Below are 23,556 nucleotides of genomic sequence, written 5' to 3'. Positions count from 1 at the left end.
AAAGCGACCAATTTTGGGTCGGAAATTGGACGCACAGTCATGCCGCAAGATGTCGGGCCGAAGTTGGTCGGTCGGCTGTGTGGCGGTACGGTCGGCAATTTACGGAATGAGCAACGAGACGACGAAACCCCAGCTGCAATGTATAAATGTGCACACCTCCCCGTGTGTGCATTTATACGTTACCTGTCCTGTTGTAGCCTCCGCAAGGTGTCCATAGCCTACGGGCGGCTCTCCATACATGCAACTGGCGCATAGCATCTGACGTCAGACGCTATGCGCCGACGTCAGTTACTATGCGCCAGCAGCCTCCGCGCGCTGTCCGTAACCTCCAGGTGGCTCTCCCTACATGATGTAGGGAGAGCCACCTGGAGGTTACGGACACCGCGTGGAGGCTGCTACAAGACAGGTAATGTATAAATGCACACACGGGGGGGGGGATTTATATATTGGGGGCAGTGGCGGTGCGGACTCAGCCGATTCCCTGAAGATTTCATGCTGAAATCGGATGGGAATTGGCCTGTAGTATATGGGCAGAATTGACAAAAAGACAAATGTATCTCTAATCAGATTCGATTAAAGATAAATATGTCTCTTTGTTGAATCTGCCCATAATCGTTAGGTCTATGGGCACCTTTAGGAGTGTCTGCTACCTGCAATAAGTTAACAGCCAGAAATGCTTACAAAAACGGCACAGGTAAAGAATTACTCTTAATGCAATTTTTAAACGAGGATTCAGACTATATCAATTTCTCATTTGCAAAAGGTTCTTTTTGATTGCTGGTATGGAATAATGCTTACCTGATCCTCTATAACCTTCCGTAAATTCTTACTAGTACGTGTGATAATATCTAACGGAGGAGGAGCCCCTTCTTTATCAAGCATAAGTTCTTGCCTATTGAAAATAAAACATATAACCAATGAAAGAAGAAAGATAATTACTGTTTCTAAGGTTGCAATGGTGAAACAGCAAAACTGGCAGCATTAGTAATACCTAATACACTTTTGTAGTTTCACAACTTTGCAGCTTTGCTGCTTCTTTATGCTCTCCAATCAAGCGCATTACTTGTTATGCCTTGTCTGTATATTTCATTAAAACTATGTTGTTTTTCTAGATCACCTCCCCAATGAGCAAAACAGGGCAAAACATGTTACGAACATACTGTGTTTTCGTCATTATACATAGGGTCCCTTTTATTGTCCTTTTTCATTCTTTCATTTGATTGTACTAGGGCCTCTGAGAAAAAAACGCTCTACCAATATGAATTCTGCCGTGGGCCCGATGACATCACTTCTGTGGCACATGTGACAGGGATAGAGACTGCAGAGAGACTCTCACTGCATTGTGGGAATTCGTTGGACGTGAGTAATTAACATGGGGCATGGATCACGGCACAGTGGGTACAGAGAGGACAGAAGGAGACACCGTGGAACAGATGGAGGCACATGGGGAAAAGAGGAGACACAAAGGGATGGATGGAGGCACATGGAGGACAGAAGGAAACACGGGGGGGGGGGGGGGCAGAAGGAAGCAAAAAGGGATTGATGGGGGCACAGGGGTAAAGAGAGAAACACAAAGGGATTGATGGAGGTACAGCGTGGTAGAATGGAGAGAAGAACGGGGGAACAGAAGGAAGCATAGGGCATGGATGGAGGCAAAACTGTAGCGGGGCTAAATGGTTAGCGGGGAGGCCACAGAGCAGAGAGTTGCAGTAGTCTAGATGTAAGATAAGCACGGCATGCACAAGAAGTTTGGTAGTGTCCTGTGTGAGAAAAGGGTGCATGCAGAAGATGTTTTTTAGGTGGAGTCGATAAGGAGGATAATTTGTCAATGAGAGAGTTGAGTCCAGTATTACACCTAGTTAATGTTCCTAAAGTTATTTTAAACAGAAAATGAAAAATATCTCCTAGGAGAAAACTTAGGAGACCAAAGACAATTAAATAAGGGCCAATGACTGTGTGTATTTAGTAGGCATTCTCTCTACTGCAAAGATTCTGCTTGAGGTAGCTCTTACCACTTAGTAAATGCAACACTAAACAAACATGCTACAAACACGCATGGATAAGTGACCAATAATTTTTCATGTAAAAAGAGTGGTGAGTTGTAGAGGGATGCTGAACTCATTAAGTGAGAGCATACAAAGTATTGTAGCTTTGTAAAATAATAGCATACTTTTGTTAAAAATACGAGCAGTTTATAAATAGCGCTTAGCATAGAACTTTTGTCTTAAGAAAGTCATACATCTAGTAATTCTGATTCAATCGCAAAGCGATCGACTTTATTAAGGAATTGACTTCAGTATGGTTGATCGAAAGTCGATCGACCAGTGGCCCACACACTACAAACGATATCCTATGCGATTCACCTTCACATTTGATCTGACCGATGATATGTCTCCAGGCTCTGAGTGCAAAAACGGATTCAGAGTAGGTCGAATAACATGTGAACAGTAGACGACTCCTGTGCAATGGTTGACCGATATCTTACATCCTGCTCAACCGACTAAGCTGGTCGATTCTACATGAAATCAGCCACTTTTCATCGATTGGGAATTCTGGAACACACTTGATTCTCTCTCAATTCTATAAAATGAGGGAATTGAACGGTCGATTGTACAGCCAAATCGCTAGATGTACGGCCACCTTTAGGACCAAACAAGAAATACACTTTTACAAATCTTGGTTTGATAGGAAATGTATTGTGCTTCCCTGCTGCACGCTTAGCATAACTACATTTAATTCCAGTGCTGTCGTTCCTCTCCTGCGCATGCTGTCACCAACATTTGAGCTGGCTACATGTCTAACAAGGGCTCCTCGGTGTCTGGCATATCAAACAGTGTCACGTCTCTTTCTTGCATACTTAACACAATGTACTGTAGATTCATAATCATTCCATAGCAGCTCCAACCAAAATAAAAAACAAAAACATACTATCCCTGGAGAAGGAAAACCACTAAATCACTTACTATAAATCCTAACTGAAAATTAGTGTTTCTGCTCAGAAAGACCAAACAAACAGCAGTTTGCAACATAAATCAGTTCCTTTGGTAATTATTGCTATACATTTTTATAGCGCAGAGACATTTTCTGCAACACTTTACAAGATCATATTTTAACAATACTAAATGTCCCTCAGTGGGGTTCATGGTCTAATGTCTCTACTACACTCTAGCGCCATTTTGCTTGTCAGGTAGCCTGTTAATCTACTAGTATGTTTTGTGATAAGCAGAGGAAATATATTTGTGTATATATATATATATATATATATATATATTTGTATATATATATATATATATATATATATATATATATATATATATATATATATATATAGTATATATTGTGTTGCAATGTAACAACCGCATTGTAACATTGCATAGCTCCCAATTGTCCCTCTTTTGGAGGGACAGTCCCTCTTTGGGAGCCCTGTCACTCTGTCCCTCTGTCCTCCTCATTTGTACCTCTTTCAGGACTTTGTCCCTCTTTCTCTGTAAATATACTGTATATATGTTTCTCTGCTAAAAAATGTGTTTGATTGACTCTAAACTTTATTCCCATCCTTTAAATTTATATATTACTAATTTTAAAATGTTAAAATGGCATATAAATGACCAGTGTGGTTGAATTATAAAACAACATAGTTTACTTATGAAATCTTTCTTATCTCAAAAAGTTGGGAGGTATGACATTGCACTGCAATACAACACCTATTTGATGTTCACATTGTAGCCGCTGCGGCTCAAGGATGTGTGGCATCCCAATGCATTGCATGCAGTACATTTGCGCAAAACACATACATTACCAGTGACCTTAAAGAGAACCTGTACTGAGTAAAATTATTTAAAATAAACACATGAGGTAACTTCAAATGAACATTACATAGTTACCTTGCTATTAGTTCCTCTCAGAAGCGCACCATTTTCTTCTGACAGTGATCGCTTCGAGTTCTGACAACATTTTGTCAGAATTGAAATATATCAGTTGCTGTCAGTTATTTATCAGTTGCTGTTATAGCTGAGAGGACAACTGATGTGCCAAGTAATGTCTATGTTTTCCTATGGCTCAAGTGGGCGATGTTACAGTTTAACAGGTGTGCTGACCAGAAAGCTGTTATGGGGTAATGACCATTTTCAAGATGGAGGACAGAGAATTCCCTTGATCCCAGTGGACAAACAGGACGTGGGAGAGGAAAAAGAGGTTGAGGAGTAGACTACACGGGAGGTAAGTATGACCTGTGTATGTTTATTTCACTTTTAATTTTCAGTACAGGTTTTCTTTAAAGCATACTTTTCATTGGCTGTATGCTTCACTGTATGCAAAGTAATGTGCAAATAATGCACCGTATCACTATTGCATCCCATTGCTCTAGTTTCCTCCTTTTACAAGGATTACAATGCCTAACGCAAGAAAAACTTATGAAATGTATTCACATAGCTGGGATTTGAATTGGCAACACTAGCGTTACGCAGCACAAGAGCTAACCATTCTCACCATATAGCCACCTATATGGTGACTACTTGGTAGATCGCTGCTAGGAGACTGATGGCGGAGTGGAGCTCCGTCATCCAAGCAGAGATGCACGCACATCGGCACATGCAATCTCCAGCAAATCCCCGCCCCAGGAGTTTACGCTGATCTGCGTTAGGCAGTTCTGGGGCTGCCGCAGCGGTCACGCCCATCGGCATGACACAGTTGGCAAAAGGTTAAAGAGAATCTGTACTGTAAAATTCTTACAATAAAAAGCATACCATTCTATTCATTTTGTTCTCCTGTGCCCCTCTATGGTGTTTCTGCCACTCCCTGCTGCAATCCTGGCTTGTAATTGCCATTTTTATGCAGTGTTTACAAACAAAAGACATAGCAAGTAGATTAGAGAGTAGCTCAGTGTGTGAGTCATACAGAGTGTGCAGGGGGCCTGGAGAGGGTGTGTATAGCTTTTATCCAATCACAAGCAGCACAGCACATTCCAGCCTGACTGCCTGAGCCCGACAGACCTGACAGAGGAGAGAAGATTTTTAGATCATATAACAGAGATAACACAGCCACTGTGCAACTAGGAAAGGCTGCAGTAAGACAGAGCACATTAGAACAGCTATAGAAACTTATAGGATGGAAGAAATAAGGCTCAAAATTCTGTTACAGAGTCTCTTTAAGGAAATCTGAAGTCAGACAAAAAAAGCAGTTTTAGTTACCTGGGGCTTCTTGCAGCCTCCCGCAGCTGTCCTGTGCTGTCCTTCCGTGACCCTCCAGCAAGTAGCGGCAACCCCCTCAAAACTGGCTGGCCACACGCCTCCTCATCACATTCCCGCCCATAGCAGCATTCTGTGCATGTGCAGTATAGGAAAATTACAACTGCACATGCGCAGAATGCTCCTGATTCACGCATGCGCAGTAGTCTTTGACTGGCCATGACTGAAGAGCTTTGCAGGGGTTGCCACTGCTTGCTGGAGGGTCTTGGAAGGACATCAGGGCACAAGAAGACTGCAGGGGGCTGCATGAAGCCCCAGATAAGTAAAACTGCTTTTTTTTGTCTGAAGTATTCCTTTAACCACTTGAGGGCTTTACCCCCCTTAAGGACCAGACCCTTTTTTTCCATTCAGACCACTGCAGCTTTCACGGTTTATTGCTCGCTCATACAACCTACCACCTAAATGAATTTTGGCTCCTTTTCTTGTCACTAATAAAGCTTTCTTTTGGTGCTATTTGATTGCTGCTGCGATTTTTACTTTTTATTATATTCATCAAAAAAGACATGAATTTTGTCAAAAAAATGATTTTTTTTTTTACTTTCTGTGCTGACATTTTTCAAATAAAGTAAAATTTCTGTATACATGCAGCACGAAAAATGTGGGCAAACATGTTTTTGACAAAAAAAACCCATTCAGCCTATATTTATTGGTTTGGGTAAAAGTTATAGCGTTTACAAACTATGGTGCAAAAAGTGAATTTTCCCATTTTGTAGCATCTATGACTTTTCTGACCACCTGTCATGTTTCATGAGGGGCTAGAATTCCAGGATAGTATAAATACCCCCCAAATGACCCCATTTTGGAAAGAAGACATCCCAAAGTATTCACTGAGAGGCATAGTGAGTTCATAGAATATATTATTTTTTGTCACAAGTTAGCGGAAAATGACAGTTTGTGACAAGAAAAAAAAAAAAAGTTTCCATTTCTGCTAACTTGTGACAAAAAAAAAAACAATTAAATCTGCCACGGACTCACCATGCCCCTCTCTGAATACCTTGAAGTGTCTACTTTCCAAAATGGGGTCATTTGGGGTGTGTGTTTACTGTCCTGGCATTTTGGGGGGTGCTAATTTGTAAGCACCCCTGTAAAGCCTAAAGGTGCTCATTAGACTTTGGGCCCCTTAGCGCAGTTAGGCTGCAAAAAAGTGCCACACATGTGGTATTGCCGTACTCAGGAGAAGTAGTATAATGTGTTTTTGGGTGTATTTTTACACATACCCATGCTGGGTGGGAGAAATATCTCTGTAAATGACAATTGTTTGATTTTTTTTTAACACAATTGTCCATTTACAGAGATATTTCTCCCACTCAGCATGGGTATGTGTAAAAATACACCCCAAAACACATTATTCTATTTCTCCTGAGTACGGCAATACCACATGTGTGGCACTTTTTTGCACCCTAACTGCGCTAAGGGGCCCAAAGTCCAATGAGTACCTTTAGGATTTCACAGGTCATTTTTGTTTCAAGACTACTCCTCACGGTTTAGGGCCCCTAAAATGCCAGGGCAGTATAGGAACCCCACTAATGACCCCATTTTAGAAAGAAGACACCCCAAGGTATTCCGTTAGGAGTATGGTGAGTTCATAGAAGATTTTATTTTTTGTCACAAGTTAGCGGAAATTGATTTTAATTGTTTTTTTTTCACAAAGTGTAATTTTCCGCTAACTTGTGACAAAAAATAAAATCTTCTATGAACTCACCATACTCCTAACGGAATACCTTTGGGTGTCTTCTTTCTAGAATGGGGTCATTTGTGGGGTTCCTATACTGCCCTGGCATTTTAGGGGCCCTGAACCGTGAGGAGTAGTCTTGAAACCAAATGTCGCAAAAGAACCTGTGAAATCCTAAAGGTACTCATTGGACTTTGGGCCCCTTAGTGTACTTAGGGTGTAAAAAAGTGCCACACATGTGGTACCGCCGTACTCAGGAGAAGTAGTATAATGTGTTTTGGGGTGTATTTTTACACACCCATGCTGGGTGGGAGAAATATCTCTGTAAATGACAATTGTTTGATTTTTTTACACACAATTGTCCATTTACAGAGAGCTTTCTCCCATCCAGCATGGGTATGTGTAAAAATACACCCCAAAACACATTGTACTACTTCTCCCGAGTACGGCGATACCACATGTGTGGCACTTTTTTGCAGCCTAGGGGCCATATGCAATTCACTTTTCCTCCTTAGTTTTCTCCAAGTTGACATTTTTAAACTTGTCAATATTATTATTATTATTTAGTATTTATATAGCGCCGACATATTACGCAGTGCTGTACAGTGCATATATATATATCTTGTCACTAACTGTCCCTCAAAGGAGCTCACAATCTAATCCCTACCATTGCCATATGTCTATATTATGTAGTGTAAGTACTGTAGTCTAGGGCCAATTTTTTTTTTTTAAGGGGAGCCAATTAACTTATCTGTATGTTTTTGGAATGTGGGAGGAAACCGAAGTGCCCGGAGGAAACCCACAAAGACACGGAGAGAACATACAAACTCTTTGCAGATAGTGCCCTGGCTGGGAATCGAACCAGGGACCCAGCGCTGCAAGGCGAGAGAGCTAACCACTACGCCACCATGCTGCCCAATATAACGCCTTTTAAGCCACCATAAAGCAAGAAAATGCTCAAAATAATTTTGATAGTACTTTTTCAACTTCTTTTGGGTACATTTTTAGTTGAAAAGTGCTAGAAAGTTATTTTAAATTGAAAATAAAAAATTATCTCCTAGGAGAAATCTCAGGTGAAAAAGTGAATTGCATCTGGCCCTAGGTGCGCTAAGGGGCCCAACGTCCTATTCACAGGTCATTTTGAGGCATTTGTTTTCTAGACTACTCCTCACGGTTTAGGGCCCCTAAAATGCCAGGGCAGTATAGGAACTCCACAAGTGACCCCATTTTAGAAAGAAGACACCCCAAGGTATTCCGTTAGGTGTATGGTGAGTTCATAGAAGATTTTATTTTTTGTCACAAGTTAGTGAAAAATGACACTTTGTGAAAAAAAAACATTAAAAATCAATTTCCTTCTTCAATCTTCTATTAACTCATCATACACCTAACAGAATACCTTGGGGTGTCTTTTTTCTAAAATGGGGTCACTTGTGGGTTTCCTATACCGCCCTAGCATTTTACGGGCCTAAAACCGTGAGTAGTCTGGAAACCAAATGTCTCAAAATGACTGTTATGGGGTATAAGCATCTGCAAATTTTGATGACAGGTGGTCTATGAGGGGGCGGATTTTGTGGAACCGGTCATAAGCAGGGTGGCCATTTAGATGACAGGTTGTATTGGGCCTGATCTGATGGATAGGAGTGCTAGGGGGGTGACAGGAGGTGATTGATGGGTGTCTCAGGGGGTGGTTAGAGGGGAAAATAGATGCAATCAATGCACTGGGAAAGTAATCGGAAGTGGGTCTGAGGGGGATCTGAGGGTTTGGCCGAGTGGTCAGGAGCCCACACGGGGGAAATTAGGGCCTGATCTGATGGGTAGGTGTGCTAGGGGGTGACAGGAGGTGATTGATGGGTGTCTCAAGGTGTGATTAGAGGGGGGAATAGATGAAAGCAATGCACTGGCGAGGTGATCAGGGCTGGGGTCTGAGGGCGTTCTGAGGGTGTGGGCGGGTGATTGAGTGCCCTAGGGGCAGATAGGGGTCTAAATCTGATGGGTAGCAGTGACAGGGGGTGATTTATGGGTAATTAGTGGGTGTTTAGGGTAGAGAACAGATGTAAACAATGCACTTGGGAGGTGATCTGACGTCAGGTCTGCGGGCGATCTATTGGTGTGGGTGGGTGATCAGATTTCCCCCAAGGGGAAGGTTAGGGTCTGATTGATGGGTGGCAGTGACAGGGGGTGATTGATGGGTGGCAGTGACAGGGGGTGATTGATGGGTGATTGACAGGTGATTGACAGGTGATCAGTGGGTTATTACAGGGAAGAACAGATGTAATAATGCACTGGCGAATTGATAAGGGGGGTCTGAGGGCAATCTGAGCGTGCAGGCGGGTGATTGGGTGCCTGCAAGGGGCAGATTAGGGTCTGATCTGATGGGTAACAGTGACAGGTGGTGATAGGGGGTGATTGATGGGTGATTGATGGGTAATTAGTGGGTGTTTAGGGTAGAGAACAGATGTAAACACTGCACTTGGGAGGTGATCTGATGTCAGATCTGCGGGCGATCTATTGGTGTGGGTGGGTGATCAGATTGCCCGCAAGGGGCAAGTTAGGGGCTGATTTATGGGTGGCAGTGACATGGGGTGATTGATGGGTGATTGACAGGTGATCAGGGGGATAGATGCATACACTACACAGGGAGGGGAGGTCTGAGGGAGGTCTGGGGAGAATCTGATGGGTGGGTTGGTGATCAGGAGGGAGCAGGGGGCAGTTTATGGCATAAAAAAAATAGCGTTTACAGATAGTGACAGGGAGTGATTGATGGGTGATTAGGGGGGTGATTGGGTGCAAACAGTGGTCTGGGGGGTGGGCAGGGGGGGGTCTGAGGGGTGCTGTGGGCGATCAGGGGGCAGGGGGGGGGAAATCAGTGTGCTTGGGTGCAGACTAGGGTGGCTGCAGCCTGCCCTGGTGGTCCCTCGGACACTGGGACCACCAAGGCAGGAGGCAGCCTGTATAATACACTTTGTATACATTACAAAGTATATTATACACTTTGTATGCGGCGATCCGGGTGCTAGTAACCCGCCGGCGCTTCCAAACGGCCGGCGGGTTACAGCGCGAGGAGGGCAGAGCCAGTCGCCGGCGGAGGATCGCGTCACGAATGACGCAATCGCTCCGCCCATGCCCGTAGAAGGACCGCCGCTTCTGTGCATGCGGCGGTCCTTGCGGGATCCACTTGCCGGCCGCCTCTGTGCAGTGGGCGGTCGGCAAGTGGTTAAACTGTAATTCCACTGATAAAAAGTGTCGAGTAGCAAGCCTGTACTTGATAATCCTTATCCGTGCTTCTCACCCCACTATTGAAACTTTTCAGGTTCCTGTTATGGCCCTCTGTGTGCAGTACATTGGAGGGCAGCCCAGGATGGCCCTCTGTACCAATGCAAAAGGTAACTGGTTAATCACATAGGGAAGTATGTTGCCCAGGAATGCATCGCTTAGGACTAGCTCTGAACAAAACATTTTCTATTGGTTACTTTAAAGTTTGTATCAGTCTTTAATTGTCTAGAAGGTAATGTATAAATAAATGTGATTTACAGTAACTACACCTTGATAAAGGAGCTCTCTCTGAAACTCGAAAATATTGCTTATATGTAGTTAACCATTATTTTCTAATAAATCCTGAAGAGCTATACTGGATGGTGCCACTACTACTTCTGCTCATATTAACCACCCTGGTGGTGCATTTCTGTCTGGAATTATGAGTCAAAAGCAGTACATTGTTTTTCAAGAATTGTAGTTTTCCAATTCTTAAAGAGAAACTCCAACCTAGAATTGAACTTTATCCCAATCAGTAGCTGATACCCCCTTTTACATAAAAAATATAATGATTTTCACAAACAGACCATCAGGGGGCGCTGTATGACTGATTTTGTGCTGAAACCCCTCCCACAAGAAGCTCTGAGTACCGCGGTACTCTGGGCAAACTGCCACAATGTAACAATGTTCACAGACAGGAAATGGCTGTTTACAGCTGTCTGTAACAGCCAAAACAGCTAGGAGCAGCTTACATAACCTGCCCACAGTAAAAATGTCACCATGTGATAAATGTCAGAATGTAAATCTGGGAGAGGAAAGATTTTACAATGAGCAAACACTGACTAAATCATTTATACATAATTATGGTAAAAAATGAAGCACTTATTTTACTACATTATTTTCACTGGAGTTCCTCTTTAAGTCATAACTCACCACAATATGCCAGAATAAAAGCCAGGTAGACATTCTGCATATAAATAAAATACTAGACCACACATTTGTTAAATTAATTACATTTATGAATAAACTTTAAACAGTGTGAAACTGTACAAATAAGGCAGGCAGAGAGTAGTCAATATCCAGGCTGAAGTCGGTGCAGGCTGCAGGCAGAGAGTAGTCAAAATCCAGGCATGTATATAGATTTATATATCTACGGATCACTTCTTTTTCCTGCAGGTCCAAGTCCGCTTTACAAATAAGTCCCGCCCCCCGCCGACGTCGCCACCGCTGCCGCACTGATTGGTCGCTGGAACAAGAGCGGGGATAAGGGGATCTCGGTGGCCAGAGAGGAACCGCAGACAGCGTCAGATAGCAGGCAAGGGCAGCTGGAGTCCCGCTGCGCAGCGCCGATCCAGCGCGGGACTCAACTAAAAAACAACAACACGCAATTCAATACCCCACCCTGAGCTCGGGCTTACCATTCGCAGCTCATTTTTCCTACCACAAGCTCAGGTCAGGGTTACCGCCAGGGAGGTTAAAGGACCACTATCGAGTAAAATTGTAAAATTGAATATGCATGTGTACACATACTTATAAGAAGCACATTTCTCTCAGATTAAGATCCAGTAGGAATTTATTGTTTCCTGGATTGCTGTCGCTTACAGTGGAAAGTACAAGTCTGACAGATCTGACAGGTTTCGGACTAGGGGGTAGCTCTTAGTATTTCCTCTATTCTTTACAAAAACACTCCCTGAAGAGAATCTATACAAAGATGTCACCAAGCCTCCTTACTTGCTTGCATGCTATTTTGGCAGTTGGACGGAGCAACAGTCACTCTGTGCTTTTGAAAACAAAGAAAACCCTGAGAATCCCCCATGAGATGGACTAGTCTACTTATTGCCTATTGTAAGTGATGGTAACATAGGAGAAAATTAGCTTACAGTGCATTTTAAACTGGGAGAAATGTACTTCTTATATGTGTACACAGGTATTTTACAGTCTTGCGATAGTGGCCCTTTAAATAAATACATGTTGAAAAGTCCCAAAATATATTTTATGACAGCAGAGAAAACAAACAAACATAACCATCCACTGGTTACCAGTAGTTTGAACTGGTAACCAAACACCTGGCAAGCTTAAACTGGACCTCTGGAGTAAAATAAAACCTGCACTATAAGCGCAGTCAGAAGAAGTTATAACAAAGTAGCAAAAATGTTTAAAAACTGTCCCTCTGCACCATAAAATCAAGGTTTTGTTGGTTAGCCACACCCACTTTCTTAAAAACAGTCATGGCTGTTTTCTACCTTGGGCACATGTGGCTTCTGGACAAATTGAGGGCTGCCATAGACTTTATTTGAAAATATCGCCAAGCCGGCGCTTAAAGGGAAATTGTGGTGCAAGGTGACACCTAGAGATGGGCCAAACGGTTCCAGGCGAACTTTGGGGGTTCGCGTTCGCCTGCATCAGGCGAACTTTTGCGAAAGTTCGATTTGCCCCATAATGCTGTATTGAGCAAAATTTTTACCCTCCATTTCACTGTCAGCAGACATGTTATTGTCAAACACACTGCTTTCAGTGCTAGAGAACCCATCCACCCTCCCTCCCTTCAAGCTAGGTCCTTTATACCATTTGACTCATTAGTTATGGGACAGCTGCTACACACTCTGCTAGGGAGATTTCAATTCTTCTGCCAGGGAATTATACTATTTTAAAAACCAGTATACATCATACCATAGCTGGGAATCGACCCCAGATCTCACTGTGTGGTGGGCACATCACCCTAAGCACTGTACCACTACAGTAGTAAGTGAAGCTAGCCTAAAATTTAACATTTATGCTCAATGCAATAGAACCATTAGGTTGCTTAAAGGAGAACTGTAGTGAGAGGTATATGGAGGCTGCCATATTGATTTCCTTTTAAGCTATACCAGTTGCCTGGCAGCCCTGCTGATCTATTTGGCTGCAGTAATAATAATAATAATAATAATCCAAACATTTGTATAGTGCTTTTCTCCTGTCGGACTCAAAGCGCTCAAGAGCTGCAGCCACAGGGACGTGCTCAAGAGGCCACCCTGCAGTGTTAGGGAGTCTTGCCTTGAACTCTTTACTGAATATGTACTTGACCTAGCCAGGATTCAAACCCTGGTCTCCCATGTCAAAGGCAGAGCCCTTAACCAGTACACTATCCAGCCACTGTAGTGTGAATCACACCAGAAACAAGCATGCAGCTAATCTTGTCAGATCTTACAAAAATGTCAAACACCAGATCTGCTGCATGCTTGTTCAGGGTCTAGGGCTAAAAGTATTGGAGGCAGAGGATCTGCAGGATAGCCAGGTAACTGGTATTGCTTAAAAGGAAATCAATATGGTAGCCTCCATATACCTTTCACTACAGTTCTCCTTTAAAGGGGAACTGAAGAGAGAGGTATATGGAGGCTGCCATGTTTATTTCCTTTTAAGCAATACCAGTTGCCTAGCAACCCTGCTGATCCTCTGCCTCTAATACTATTAGCCATATCCCCTGAACAAGCATGCAGCAAATCAGGTGTTTCAGACTTTAAAGTCAGATCTGACAAGACTAGCTGAATGCTTGTTTCTTGTGTTATTCAGATACTACTGCAGAGAAATAGACCAGCAGGGCTGCCAGGTAACTGGTATTGATTAAAAGGAAATCAATATGGCAGCCTCCGTATACCTCTTACTTCAGTTCCCCTTTAAAGGGAACCTTAACTGTGAATGATATGGATGTTTCCTGTAAACAATACCAGTTGCCTGGCAGTCCAGCTGATCTTTGTGACTGCAATAGTGGCTGAATCACACCCTGAAACAAGCATGCAGCTAATCCAGTCTGACTTCAGTCAGAGCACCTGATCTGCATGCTTGTTCAGGGGCTGTGGCTAAAAGTATTAGAGACACAGGATCAGCAGGCGATTCAGGCAACTGGTATTATTTTAAAAGGAAAAATCCATATCCTTCTCCGTTTAGGTTCCCTTTAAGGATTTGTAGCATAAAAGCCAACTCACATTGGCTGGGATTTGAACCTGGGTCTCACTGTATGGTGGACAAGCACACTAACCACTATACCAACTGAAGCTGGCCTGAAATTGCTGGCCTGAAATTGCTGGCCTAAAATTTACTATTTATGCTCAATACAAGAGAAAAAGTAGACAAGACAAATAACACAAAAGAGAAGGCCATGTCTGGCTAAATATCTGTAAGCAGTGGCTGCATGGTGTAATGGATAAGGGCGCTGCCTCTGACAAAGGAGACCAGAGTTCAAATCTCAGCTCTGTCTGTTCAGTAAGCCAGCACCTATTCAGTAGGAGACCTTAGGCAAGTCTTCCTAACACTGCTACTGCCTATAGAGCATGCCCTAGTGGCTGCAGCTCTGGTCCTTTGAGTCCGCCAGGAGAAAAGTGTGATATAAATGTTATTTGTCTTGTCTACTTTTTCTCTTGTATTGAGCATAAATAGTAAATTTTAGGCCAGCAATTTCAGGCCAGCTTCAGTTGGTATAGTGGTTCGTGTGCTTGTCCACCATACAGTGAGACCCAGGTTCAAATCTCAGCCAATGTGAGTTGGCTTTTATGCTACAAATCCTTAAAGGGAACCTAAACGGAGAAGGATATGGATTTTTCCTTTTAAAATAATACCAGTTGCCTGAATCGCCTGCTGATCCTGTGTCTCTAATACTTTTAGCCACAGCCCCTGAACAAGCATGCAGATCAGGTGCTCTGACTGAAGTCAGACTGGATTAGCTGCATGCTTGTTTCAGGGTGTGATTCAGCCACTATTGCAGTCACAAAGATCAGCTGGACTGCCAGGCAACTGGTATTGTTTACAGGAAACATCCATATCACTCTCAGTTAAGGTTCCCTTTAAAGGAGAACTGTAGTGAAAGGTATATGGAGGCTACCATATTGATTTCCTTTTAAGCAATACCAGTTACCTGGCTATCCTGCAGATCCTCTGCCTCCAATACTTTTAGCCCTAGACCCTGAACAAGCATGCAGCAGATCTGGTGTTTGACATTTTTGTAAGATCTGACAAGATTAGCTGCATGCTTGTTTCTGGTGTGATTCACACTACTGCAGCCAAATAGATCAGCAGGGCTGCCAGGCAACTGGTATAGCTTAAAAGGAAATCAATATGGCAGCCTCCATATACCTCTCACTACAGTTCTCCTTTAAGCAACCTAATGGTTCTATTGCATTGAGCATAAATGTTAAATTTTAGGCTAGCTTCACTTACTTCTGTAGTGGTACAGTGCTTAGGGTGATGTGCCCACCACACAGTGAGATCTGGGTTCAATTCCCAGCTATGGTATGATGTATACTGGTTTTTAAAATAGTATAATTCCCTGGCAGAAGAGACCCTCCTCCCTCCCGCAGGAGGGAGGAGGGAATAGGTAGAAGGGTAGGAGGGTGGAGGGAAATTAAAATCTCCCTAGCAGAGTGTGTATAGCAGCTGTCCCATAACTAATTAGTGTAGGTAGGCAAATGGTATAAAGGACCTTGCTTGGAGGAGGGAGGGTGGGCGGGTCCTCCAGCAGTGATGTGTATTTCACTCAGTTAGGTGTGGCTCCAGGTATTAGAGCTTTTGAAACATGTTTTCTATCATTTTTCCAGTTGATAGAATTTTTTTAAACTTTCAAAGTTCGCCTCTCCATTGAAGTCTATTGCGGTTCGCGAACTTTTTCGCGAACTGAACCTTTCGCGGAAGTTCGCGAACCTAAAATCGGAGGTTCGGCCCATCTCTAGTGACACCTGATAATTATCGTTTTGTGCGGGTTTTTCTTTTTCACTTTTTGTGCAGGGGGGACTGCTAAATTTAGGCATAGGGTTGGGCACCATTATGGGGGGTCTTTGAGTTAGGCACCACCAGGGGGATCTTAGGGCTAGGCCCCATCAGGGGGGGTTAGGCACCACCAGGGGAGTCTTAGGGTTAGACCCCATCAGGGGGGGTTTAGGGTTAGGCACCACCAGGGGGGTCTCAGGGTTAGGCATCAGTAGTGGAGGGTTCTGTGTGAGAGTAGGGTTGAGTTTAGCTATAGTAAAATATCGATAACAAGTACTGATATTTTACTAACAAACAATTTTAAATTTGGAATTTACAGCGGAGATCCACTTTAATGCTTTTGCTTTCTTGGACAGATACATGTAGGTGTTATCTCACTGAAACTATTACAGATAATCTGCAATCTCCTGATATACCTCTCCCTCTGCCATTTCCTTTTATGAGGCTTGCTAATTTATAGAGGCCTTCAAGAATAGAATTAAATAGCAAAAGGAACGGAAAAAAAGGGAACATATAATTATACACCATAGATCACAATGTTCAGAGGCCCTTTATAGTGGTTATTATCAAATAAGCAGAATTAGCTTTAGTCCTAAATTATCATACTTTTCATAATTTTGACTTCTGACCTTTCTGTAATGTGCTAAAACAAGAACTGTAACATAGTCTAATCCATGGTAAGTTATTATCTGCTTGAAGTAAAGCTAAAACCTATGTATTAGGTCTCCATTTCAACTTCATGAATGAAAGTGCTGGTTCTTGATACTCACACTTATATTAGCTTGCTGCAGACTATTCATTTAACCAGCAAGACATATGTGGTGGTGGACAACAGTACTGGTGAAAACACTGTGGTCATCTAGAGTCTGGGATTATTATTATTATTTAGTATTTATATAGCACCAAAATCTTCCACAGAGCTTTACATAGTATATAAAGTCTCTCCACTTAACTGTCCCTTAAAGGGGCTCACAATCTAATCCCTACCATATTCATGTGTCCATGTCTAGGGCCATTTTTTTAGGGGGAAGCCAATTAACTTATCTGTGTAATGCTGGGGGGGGGGGGTCATACTTTCTGACCACCCAGTGCAACAAGGCTAAGAGCTGGATAATGGAAGAGGTTACACAGGCTGCCCAGAACAACTGCAGCTCTGGGCTTCCGATATCGCTACAAATAAAACACAATGGCAGCACAGTGTGATGTTGCACTGCCTTAGTTCGCACTGCGCTGCCTTAGCGATAGCAAGTATTCAGACAGGTACAAGACAGGACTATAGATTGAAGCATAACTAGTACAAACCACAGCTCACAGTCATGTCCACATAAGCAGAGCAAGCGGGCTAACAACAGTCACCAGCAAGCATCCACCCAGGCAAGACTACAGGATAGAACATAACTAATAGCAACTGCAGCCTATAGTTATGTTCCCAGAAACTAGAGTAGCAGGAATACTACCATTCACTAATGTGGTGATGGCAGAATCCAAGCTATCTGGATAATGGACTTCACTGATCCACTGCAGATGCAGCGAACGTCCATCAAGCATGGAACTAGGCAATACACAATAATAAAAAAAAAAATAACAAACGGCTCAACTAACGGATATATTATATTAGCAAGTCTGCATATATATTTATCAAGAACTAGCTAAAGCACAAGTAATAAGGTTGCATAGAACTACAATAATAGAACTATACAGAGTAACAAGGTGCCCAGTAGATCAGCGTGCTGACCACTAGGACGGGCGGGGTATGAAATGGGAGGCAGACTTTCATGCTGGCATCAGCCAATGGATGCAGGTATGCAAATCCTTACACAGCTGAATTGTAATCACTCAATCCTGAGCTGGCTTGATTACCATTTGCTAGCAGGCTGTGAATGCAAAGGACCCCCATAAGAAATCCATGCAGTATTATGTAACAACATGCATGCAGGAAATCCAGGGCTATCTGGCCGCAGCTCAGCTGCACCAAGCAAATGGTGGAATGATGACAGCATCCTGAGCTGCCCAGAACTGCAGAGCGATTGCAAATGACAATGAGACCCATTGCAAATGCACAACCGAATGCAAGCAGATAAGCCAGAACTGTCCATTTGCAGCTCCACTGCAGCGGACAGAATACGCTACAGGAGGGATCCTTACAATCTGTATGTTTTTGGAATGTGAGAGGAAACCAGAATGCCCAGAGGAAACCCACAAAGACATGGGGAGAACATACAAACTTCATGCAGATAGTGCCCTGGATTGGATTCCAACCAGGGACCCAGCAGTGCAAGGCAAGAGTGCAATCCACTACACCTACCGTACTGCCCAGTGATGAGAGAAAGCAGCGATGGTTGGCAGCTAGGTAGAAATGACAAAACAGAGCATTGGTGGCCTCTGAACAGATAATGGGTAGTGACACAGTAACGGGTAGTGACATCAAAAAATTCAACTCTTAAAGAGAATCTGTAACGTCAAAACGTCCCCTGGGGGGTACTCACCTCGGGTGGGGGAAGCCTCAGGATCCTAATGAGGCTTCCCACGTCGTCCTCCGTCCCTCAGGGGTCTCGCTGCGGCCCTCCCTACAAGATGACGTCATTATTTACCTTCCCAGCTCCTGCGCAGGCGTTTTGACGGCTGTCGGCTCCAAAGTAGGCGGAAATACCCGATCGCAGTCGGGTCTGCTCTACTGCGCAGGCACAAGTTTCCGGCGCCTGCACAGAAGAGCGGACCCGACTGAGATCGGGTATTTCCGTCTACTTCGGAGCCAAAAGCAGCCACAGCGCCCCCGCTGGAGCCAGCAAAGGTAAATATTGAATTGACAGTCGGGTCTGTCGCCGGCTGTTCGGAGGGCTGCAGCGAGACCCCCATGGGACAGAGGACGGCGTGGGAAGCCTCATTAGGATCCCGAGGCTTCCCCCACCCAAGGTGAGTACCCCCCAGGGGATGTTTTTGATGTTACAGAGTCTCTTTAACTCTAACCTCAACTGCAATCTCTGCCCTGCACACGACCTGTATCTATCATCCTCTAGAATCCCCTCCTTGCATTCACGTATACAGGATTTCTCACGTGCCTCACCTCTCCTCTGGAATCCTCTTCCAATAGATATACAGTACATTTCTGTCCAATTTTTAAAATATTTAAGTGCTCCCTCAAAACTCACTTTTTCAGACAAGAATACGCTCTAACTCAAACCATACCCCTCTGACTAAGTTGTGCTCCATTCTAAATTTAACCTAGAAAACACACTATTGTCACGGAAGAGCCGTGAGACCAGAAAACACAATCGCATTCAGTTTCCTGCACCGATTGTCATTACCAACCCAGATCAAAATTTTATGTTTAGGGATAGCAGGCTTTGGGGGGTCTTCCTTTGGGAATCTGGCCATCTCAGCTGCTAGCAGAACTCTTTTCATCAAGTCCCCTTTTGTCTCTGACTGACACCTAGGTGTGAAAGCTGCCCAGCAGTAAACCCACATGGTAAAGTGTTGCTGCCTTCCTATAAGGACAGGATAAACCCAGCAGGAGATCAGACTTCTCGACTCCGCTGGAGGCAGAGGTAAAATAAATGCTGTGTATGATTTTTGCGTGTCTAAGGAATACCGTGCCCAGGAAAGTTATGGGAGTTATATCATTTGATTCATGGTGTCTTGATGGACATTTTGATACCAGTCTTGGGGGGGGGGGGGGGGCAGGGATAAGCCACAACAAAGTATTAAACCTCTCAGGAACTAAACATAATATGGTAGTCAAGTCTAGTGTCATAGGAATTGTCATATTCTGAAGAATATGAATCTGTCATCAGCACAAATATGGCATTTCCCGTTTTTGAATTACAGCGTTTTATAAGTTTAAACCTAAAAGTCTCTCCAAGGATATGAACTGTGATTGGTTCAGGCAGAGAGGAGGACTTCTCCCATTTTCCATCCTGCCAGAACCAGCTGGAGGACCGAGGGCTGGTTCTATGTTTCTCAGTTCTGGAACAAAGGACTTTTCCATGTGCTAAGACTTCCAAAGCGGACATTTTCATATGACCTTAAGTATTTGTTTATTTCTTCCCTTACTTTTATTTTTATACTGTGCTACTCTTGTCTCTATAATTGTTGATTTTAATGATTTTCTGTATATATTCATTATTTATATTGCATTTATAATAAAAGACTCTAACCTCTTGAGGACTGCAGGGCTAAACCCCCCTAGTGACCAGGCAATTTTTAGTTTAAAAGGCCACTGCAGCTTTAAGGCCAAGCTGCAGGGCCGCACAACATAGCACACGAGTGATTCCCCCCCCCCTTTTCTCCCCACCAACAGAGCTCTCTGTTGGTGGGGTCTGATCGCTCCCCCCATGTTTATTTTATTTTTTAATCAATATTTATGTTTGTGTTTTTTTTTAAAAAACACTGCTCCTTTAAACCCCTTCCCTCCCTCGCTCCCTCCCTCCCCACAGCCGGCCAATTACGGCGATCGGCTGTCATAGGCTTCTGCCTATGAGAGCCGATCGCTCTCTTGTCCCCCAGGGGGACAGCCGTGTCACACGGCTGTCCCCAGTGCAGTGCTGCTGCTGATCGCAGCGCTGCACAGAGTAAATAGACGGCGATCATGCCGTCTAACAGTCTCCCGAGCGGCAATAGCCGCTCGGAGACTGAAGGCGGGGCGGATCTCCTGCAAAACAGAGCCCCAGGACTTTACGCCAATTGGCGTTAGGCGCTCCTGGGGCTGCCGCCGCGGCCACGCCTACTGGCGTGACGCGGTCGGCAAGAGGTTAAAGTCATTTATTTATTTGTTCAGCTTCACCTACTGTTCAGCCACACAGAAAGAATCCTAGCCTTCTGAAGATTCGCTACCGAGAATTGTTGTTATTTGTCAGAACAGGGTGTGTTTTAAACGTTTTATTTGCAGGTATTAGTATCAGGCAGATTGGGCTTCTCTTCCCATTTAACAGAGATGGTGGCAGCCTAGTATTTTGTGTTTTATATTTCTGACGCCTCCTTCTGGTCTGTCTGCAGCTGAATTCCAGCGATTTCCGCACATCGATAGCGTCCACGAGATTGGGTAATCTGTGTGCTGAAACCGATTGGAAGGCATTGTGTGGTCCGGCCACTAGGGGGCGTGTGACAACTACCTCTAAGAATACATGTTATATATTACTCCACCTCTTGTTTCCTCACTATTCCTTTAGATTGTAAACTCACAAGGGCAGGACCCTCTCAACCTTTTGTGTGTTGAAAATTGCTATACATTTCGATCGTCGTGTTACATTTGTCACTGTAATTACCATGATGTACCACTTCTGTATTGTGTACCAAGGTCTATATTTTGTGTATATCATTGTCTGTGTTAGTATGTACCCCATGTCTGTTTCATGCTGTACAGAGTGTACAGCACCATGGAATGTGTTGGCGTTTTATAAATCAACTAGTAGACCTAAGCCCGTTAATGTAACGGACACTAGGTCTGTCTCACAACCCCCCTCCACTCCCGCCCTTGTGACCGCCGCCACTGCCACATGTCAGCGCATGCGCGCCCGACCACCACGCGCACCTCGCACATTCCCACCATGTGCACACACACGCCCGCCGCGTGCGCACACATCCGCCCACACACACGCCCGCCGGCCCTGTCCTCCATCTGTCCCAACAGCTGTCCGTGCTGCACATGCGCAGGTAGCGCAAACGCATGGACACAGGGACAAGGGACGCAGAGACACTTGAGGATTATTATATAGGATAATAATAATTCTTTAAAACGCATTGTATTTTTCCTCTCTCTCTTCTGCGCCTTAACAGTCTGGCACATTTCTGATGCCTCTAATCAATTCATTGTGTGATGAAGGCAATAACATTCATTCCTGTCAGGGGCAGAGCTCTATGAATACATATTAAAGTCCCTCACACAAGACTTGTATATTTAATTTTCAGTAACAATATCAAAGCACAGCTTTGCTGTTTAGAAACTGAATGTAATTATCGAGTGAAGCAACCTTGCAAATTAACGGTCATGAAGCTTGACTCTTATCCAATGCAATCTCGCAGGGACGCACTTGATGTTTTCATGAAATACTGGGCTGTATATACTTAGTTACTGAGTGCACTCTAGGGCTACATTTTTCTAGCTTGTCTCAAAGCTAGCATAAGCACTGAACTACATGAGAGATTTTATCTGTTGCTACTGAGCAATCTGATCTCCTATTGGCATCTTATTTGATTTCAAAGTGTTTCAGAACAAAATGTTATAGGATGACAGTGAATTAAGTGCAGGCTCTTCAAATAAAGAGCACTGGGAGTGCTTTAATACATGAATGCTTTCTTTTTAAAGTCATACATGGCTTTGTCCTCCTTCACCCTTCTAACAGCCTCCCTAGACCCATAGACCTTGTGAGAATCTGCTCAGCTGCCTGTGCAGACAGGCAGCTTTTTGACCACTGTTCAGGTCTGCATTCTGCAGGTCTCTTTAAGAGAGACCTTTTGTCTGTTCTGCAGCTTGCTGCAGAGGAATTTGCATATGTTTATCATGCAAATTGCCTAGCCACATCCATTGTGGGCTTGCTCTATAAGTACTATCTGTTTCCCACAATGCTTGGCTGGTCATTCCTTCAGGGTTTGTAGTAAACACTACTAGAGAGTGTCAGCCATGCTACTTCTTGTTGAAGTTATCTTAAAGTAATTCCTGGAAAACTGCACTAGGCAAGTTTCCTTAGTGCAGTTAGGATTGCTTATCTGTTTGTTTGTTCTGTTGCGATTGTCCTGTCCCAGCGGTGGTCGACAGGAAATGGTTCTGATCTCTGTTCTTGGAGTATAGCTGGTGCAGCAGTTGCTACCAGCTATCTCTTCTGATCTGTCTCACTTGGATCGCACTAGCATCTTGCGCTAGCACTGTGGATCCTTCTGTTCTGTCTCCTTGGATCGCGCTAGCCACTTTCCGCTAGTGCTATGGATCCTTCTGTTCTGTCTCCTTGGATCGCGCTAGCCACTTTCCGCTAGTGCTGTGGATCCTTCTGTTCTGCTACTCTGTACCTGGATCGCACTCGCCTAGCGCTAGTGCTGTGGATCCTTCTGTTCTGTCTTCCTGGATCGCGCTGGCCACTTTCGCTAGTGCTGTGGATCCTATCTCTCGCTTGTCCCTGTTTTCATGTGTCTGTCTTGTCTGATACGAACGCTTGCTGTAGGCTTGGTGAGGTAACCGTTAAGCAAGCGCTCACGTTCTCTGTTTTGTGTGGTGTCTGTCTTGTCCTGGTTAGTTAGGGGTGCTTGTCTCTATTGTGCTTATCACGTGGAGACCGCGCACGAACGCGTGCACTGTTGCGAATGAGTGCGGTGTTCGCGTTCAGTTAGCGTTTGTTATTTTCCTTGTTATTATCATTGTATTATTTGCTGTGCCTTTGCTAACCTCGTATTCTATTCTGATCTGCCTTGTGTCACGTCTGGCGATCGCACCTCTCGCGATCGCGTTCCTATTTCCTATCTGCTGTTGTGTGTGCACGGTCGCGGGGTGGCGACTAGGTTGGCGCACACACATACAACCTGTCCCTTTGCTCGTTCTCATTCGCAATCTCCTCTCTTGCGATTGCGTTCTGTGCCTCGTACAATTCCTGTCTGGCATTTGTGGAGGTACAGAGGATTGGTTCCTCTGCACTCCCCAGCGCCATCTGCCGACAGGAATTTCCC

At 44.1% G+C, this 23,556-nt stretch overlaps 1 protein-coding gene across 2 annotated transcripts in view; it reads right to left on the bottom strand.

Moving 5' to 3' along the window:
* The window catches only part of TMEM232 (transmembrane protein 232), a 299,472-nt gene that overhangs the window by 12,429 nt on the left and 263,487 nt on the right, over window positions 1–23,556 (bottom strand). For both annotated transcript variants that reach the window (XM_068247370.1, XM_068247365.1), the window contains exon 13: window positions 799–892. In XM_068247370.1, the coding sequence (XP_068103471.1) occupies window positions 799–892 (94 nt within the window). The remainder of the gene's footprint in view (window positions 1–798; window positions 893–23,556) is intronic.

This window comes from Hyperolius riggenbachi, chromosome 1 (assembly GCF_040937935.1).
Source record: "Hyperolius riggenbachi isolate aHypRig1 chromosome 1, aHypRig1.pri, whole genome shotgun sequence".
Lineage (NCBI taxonomy): Eukaryota > Metazoa > Chordata > Amphibia > Anura > Hyperoliidae > Hyperolius > Hyperolius riggenbachi.
The sequence above is the reverse complement of the archived record's forward strand: the minus strand, read 5'-3'. Positions and strand labels throughout refer to the sequence as shown.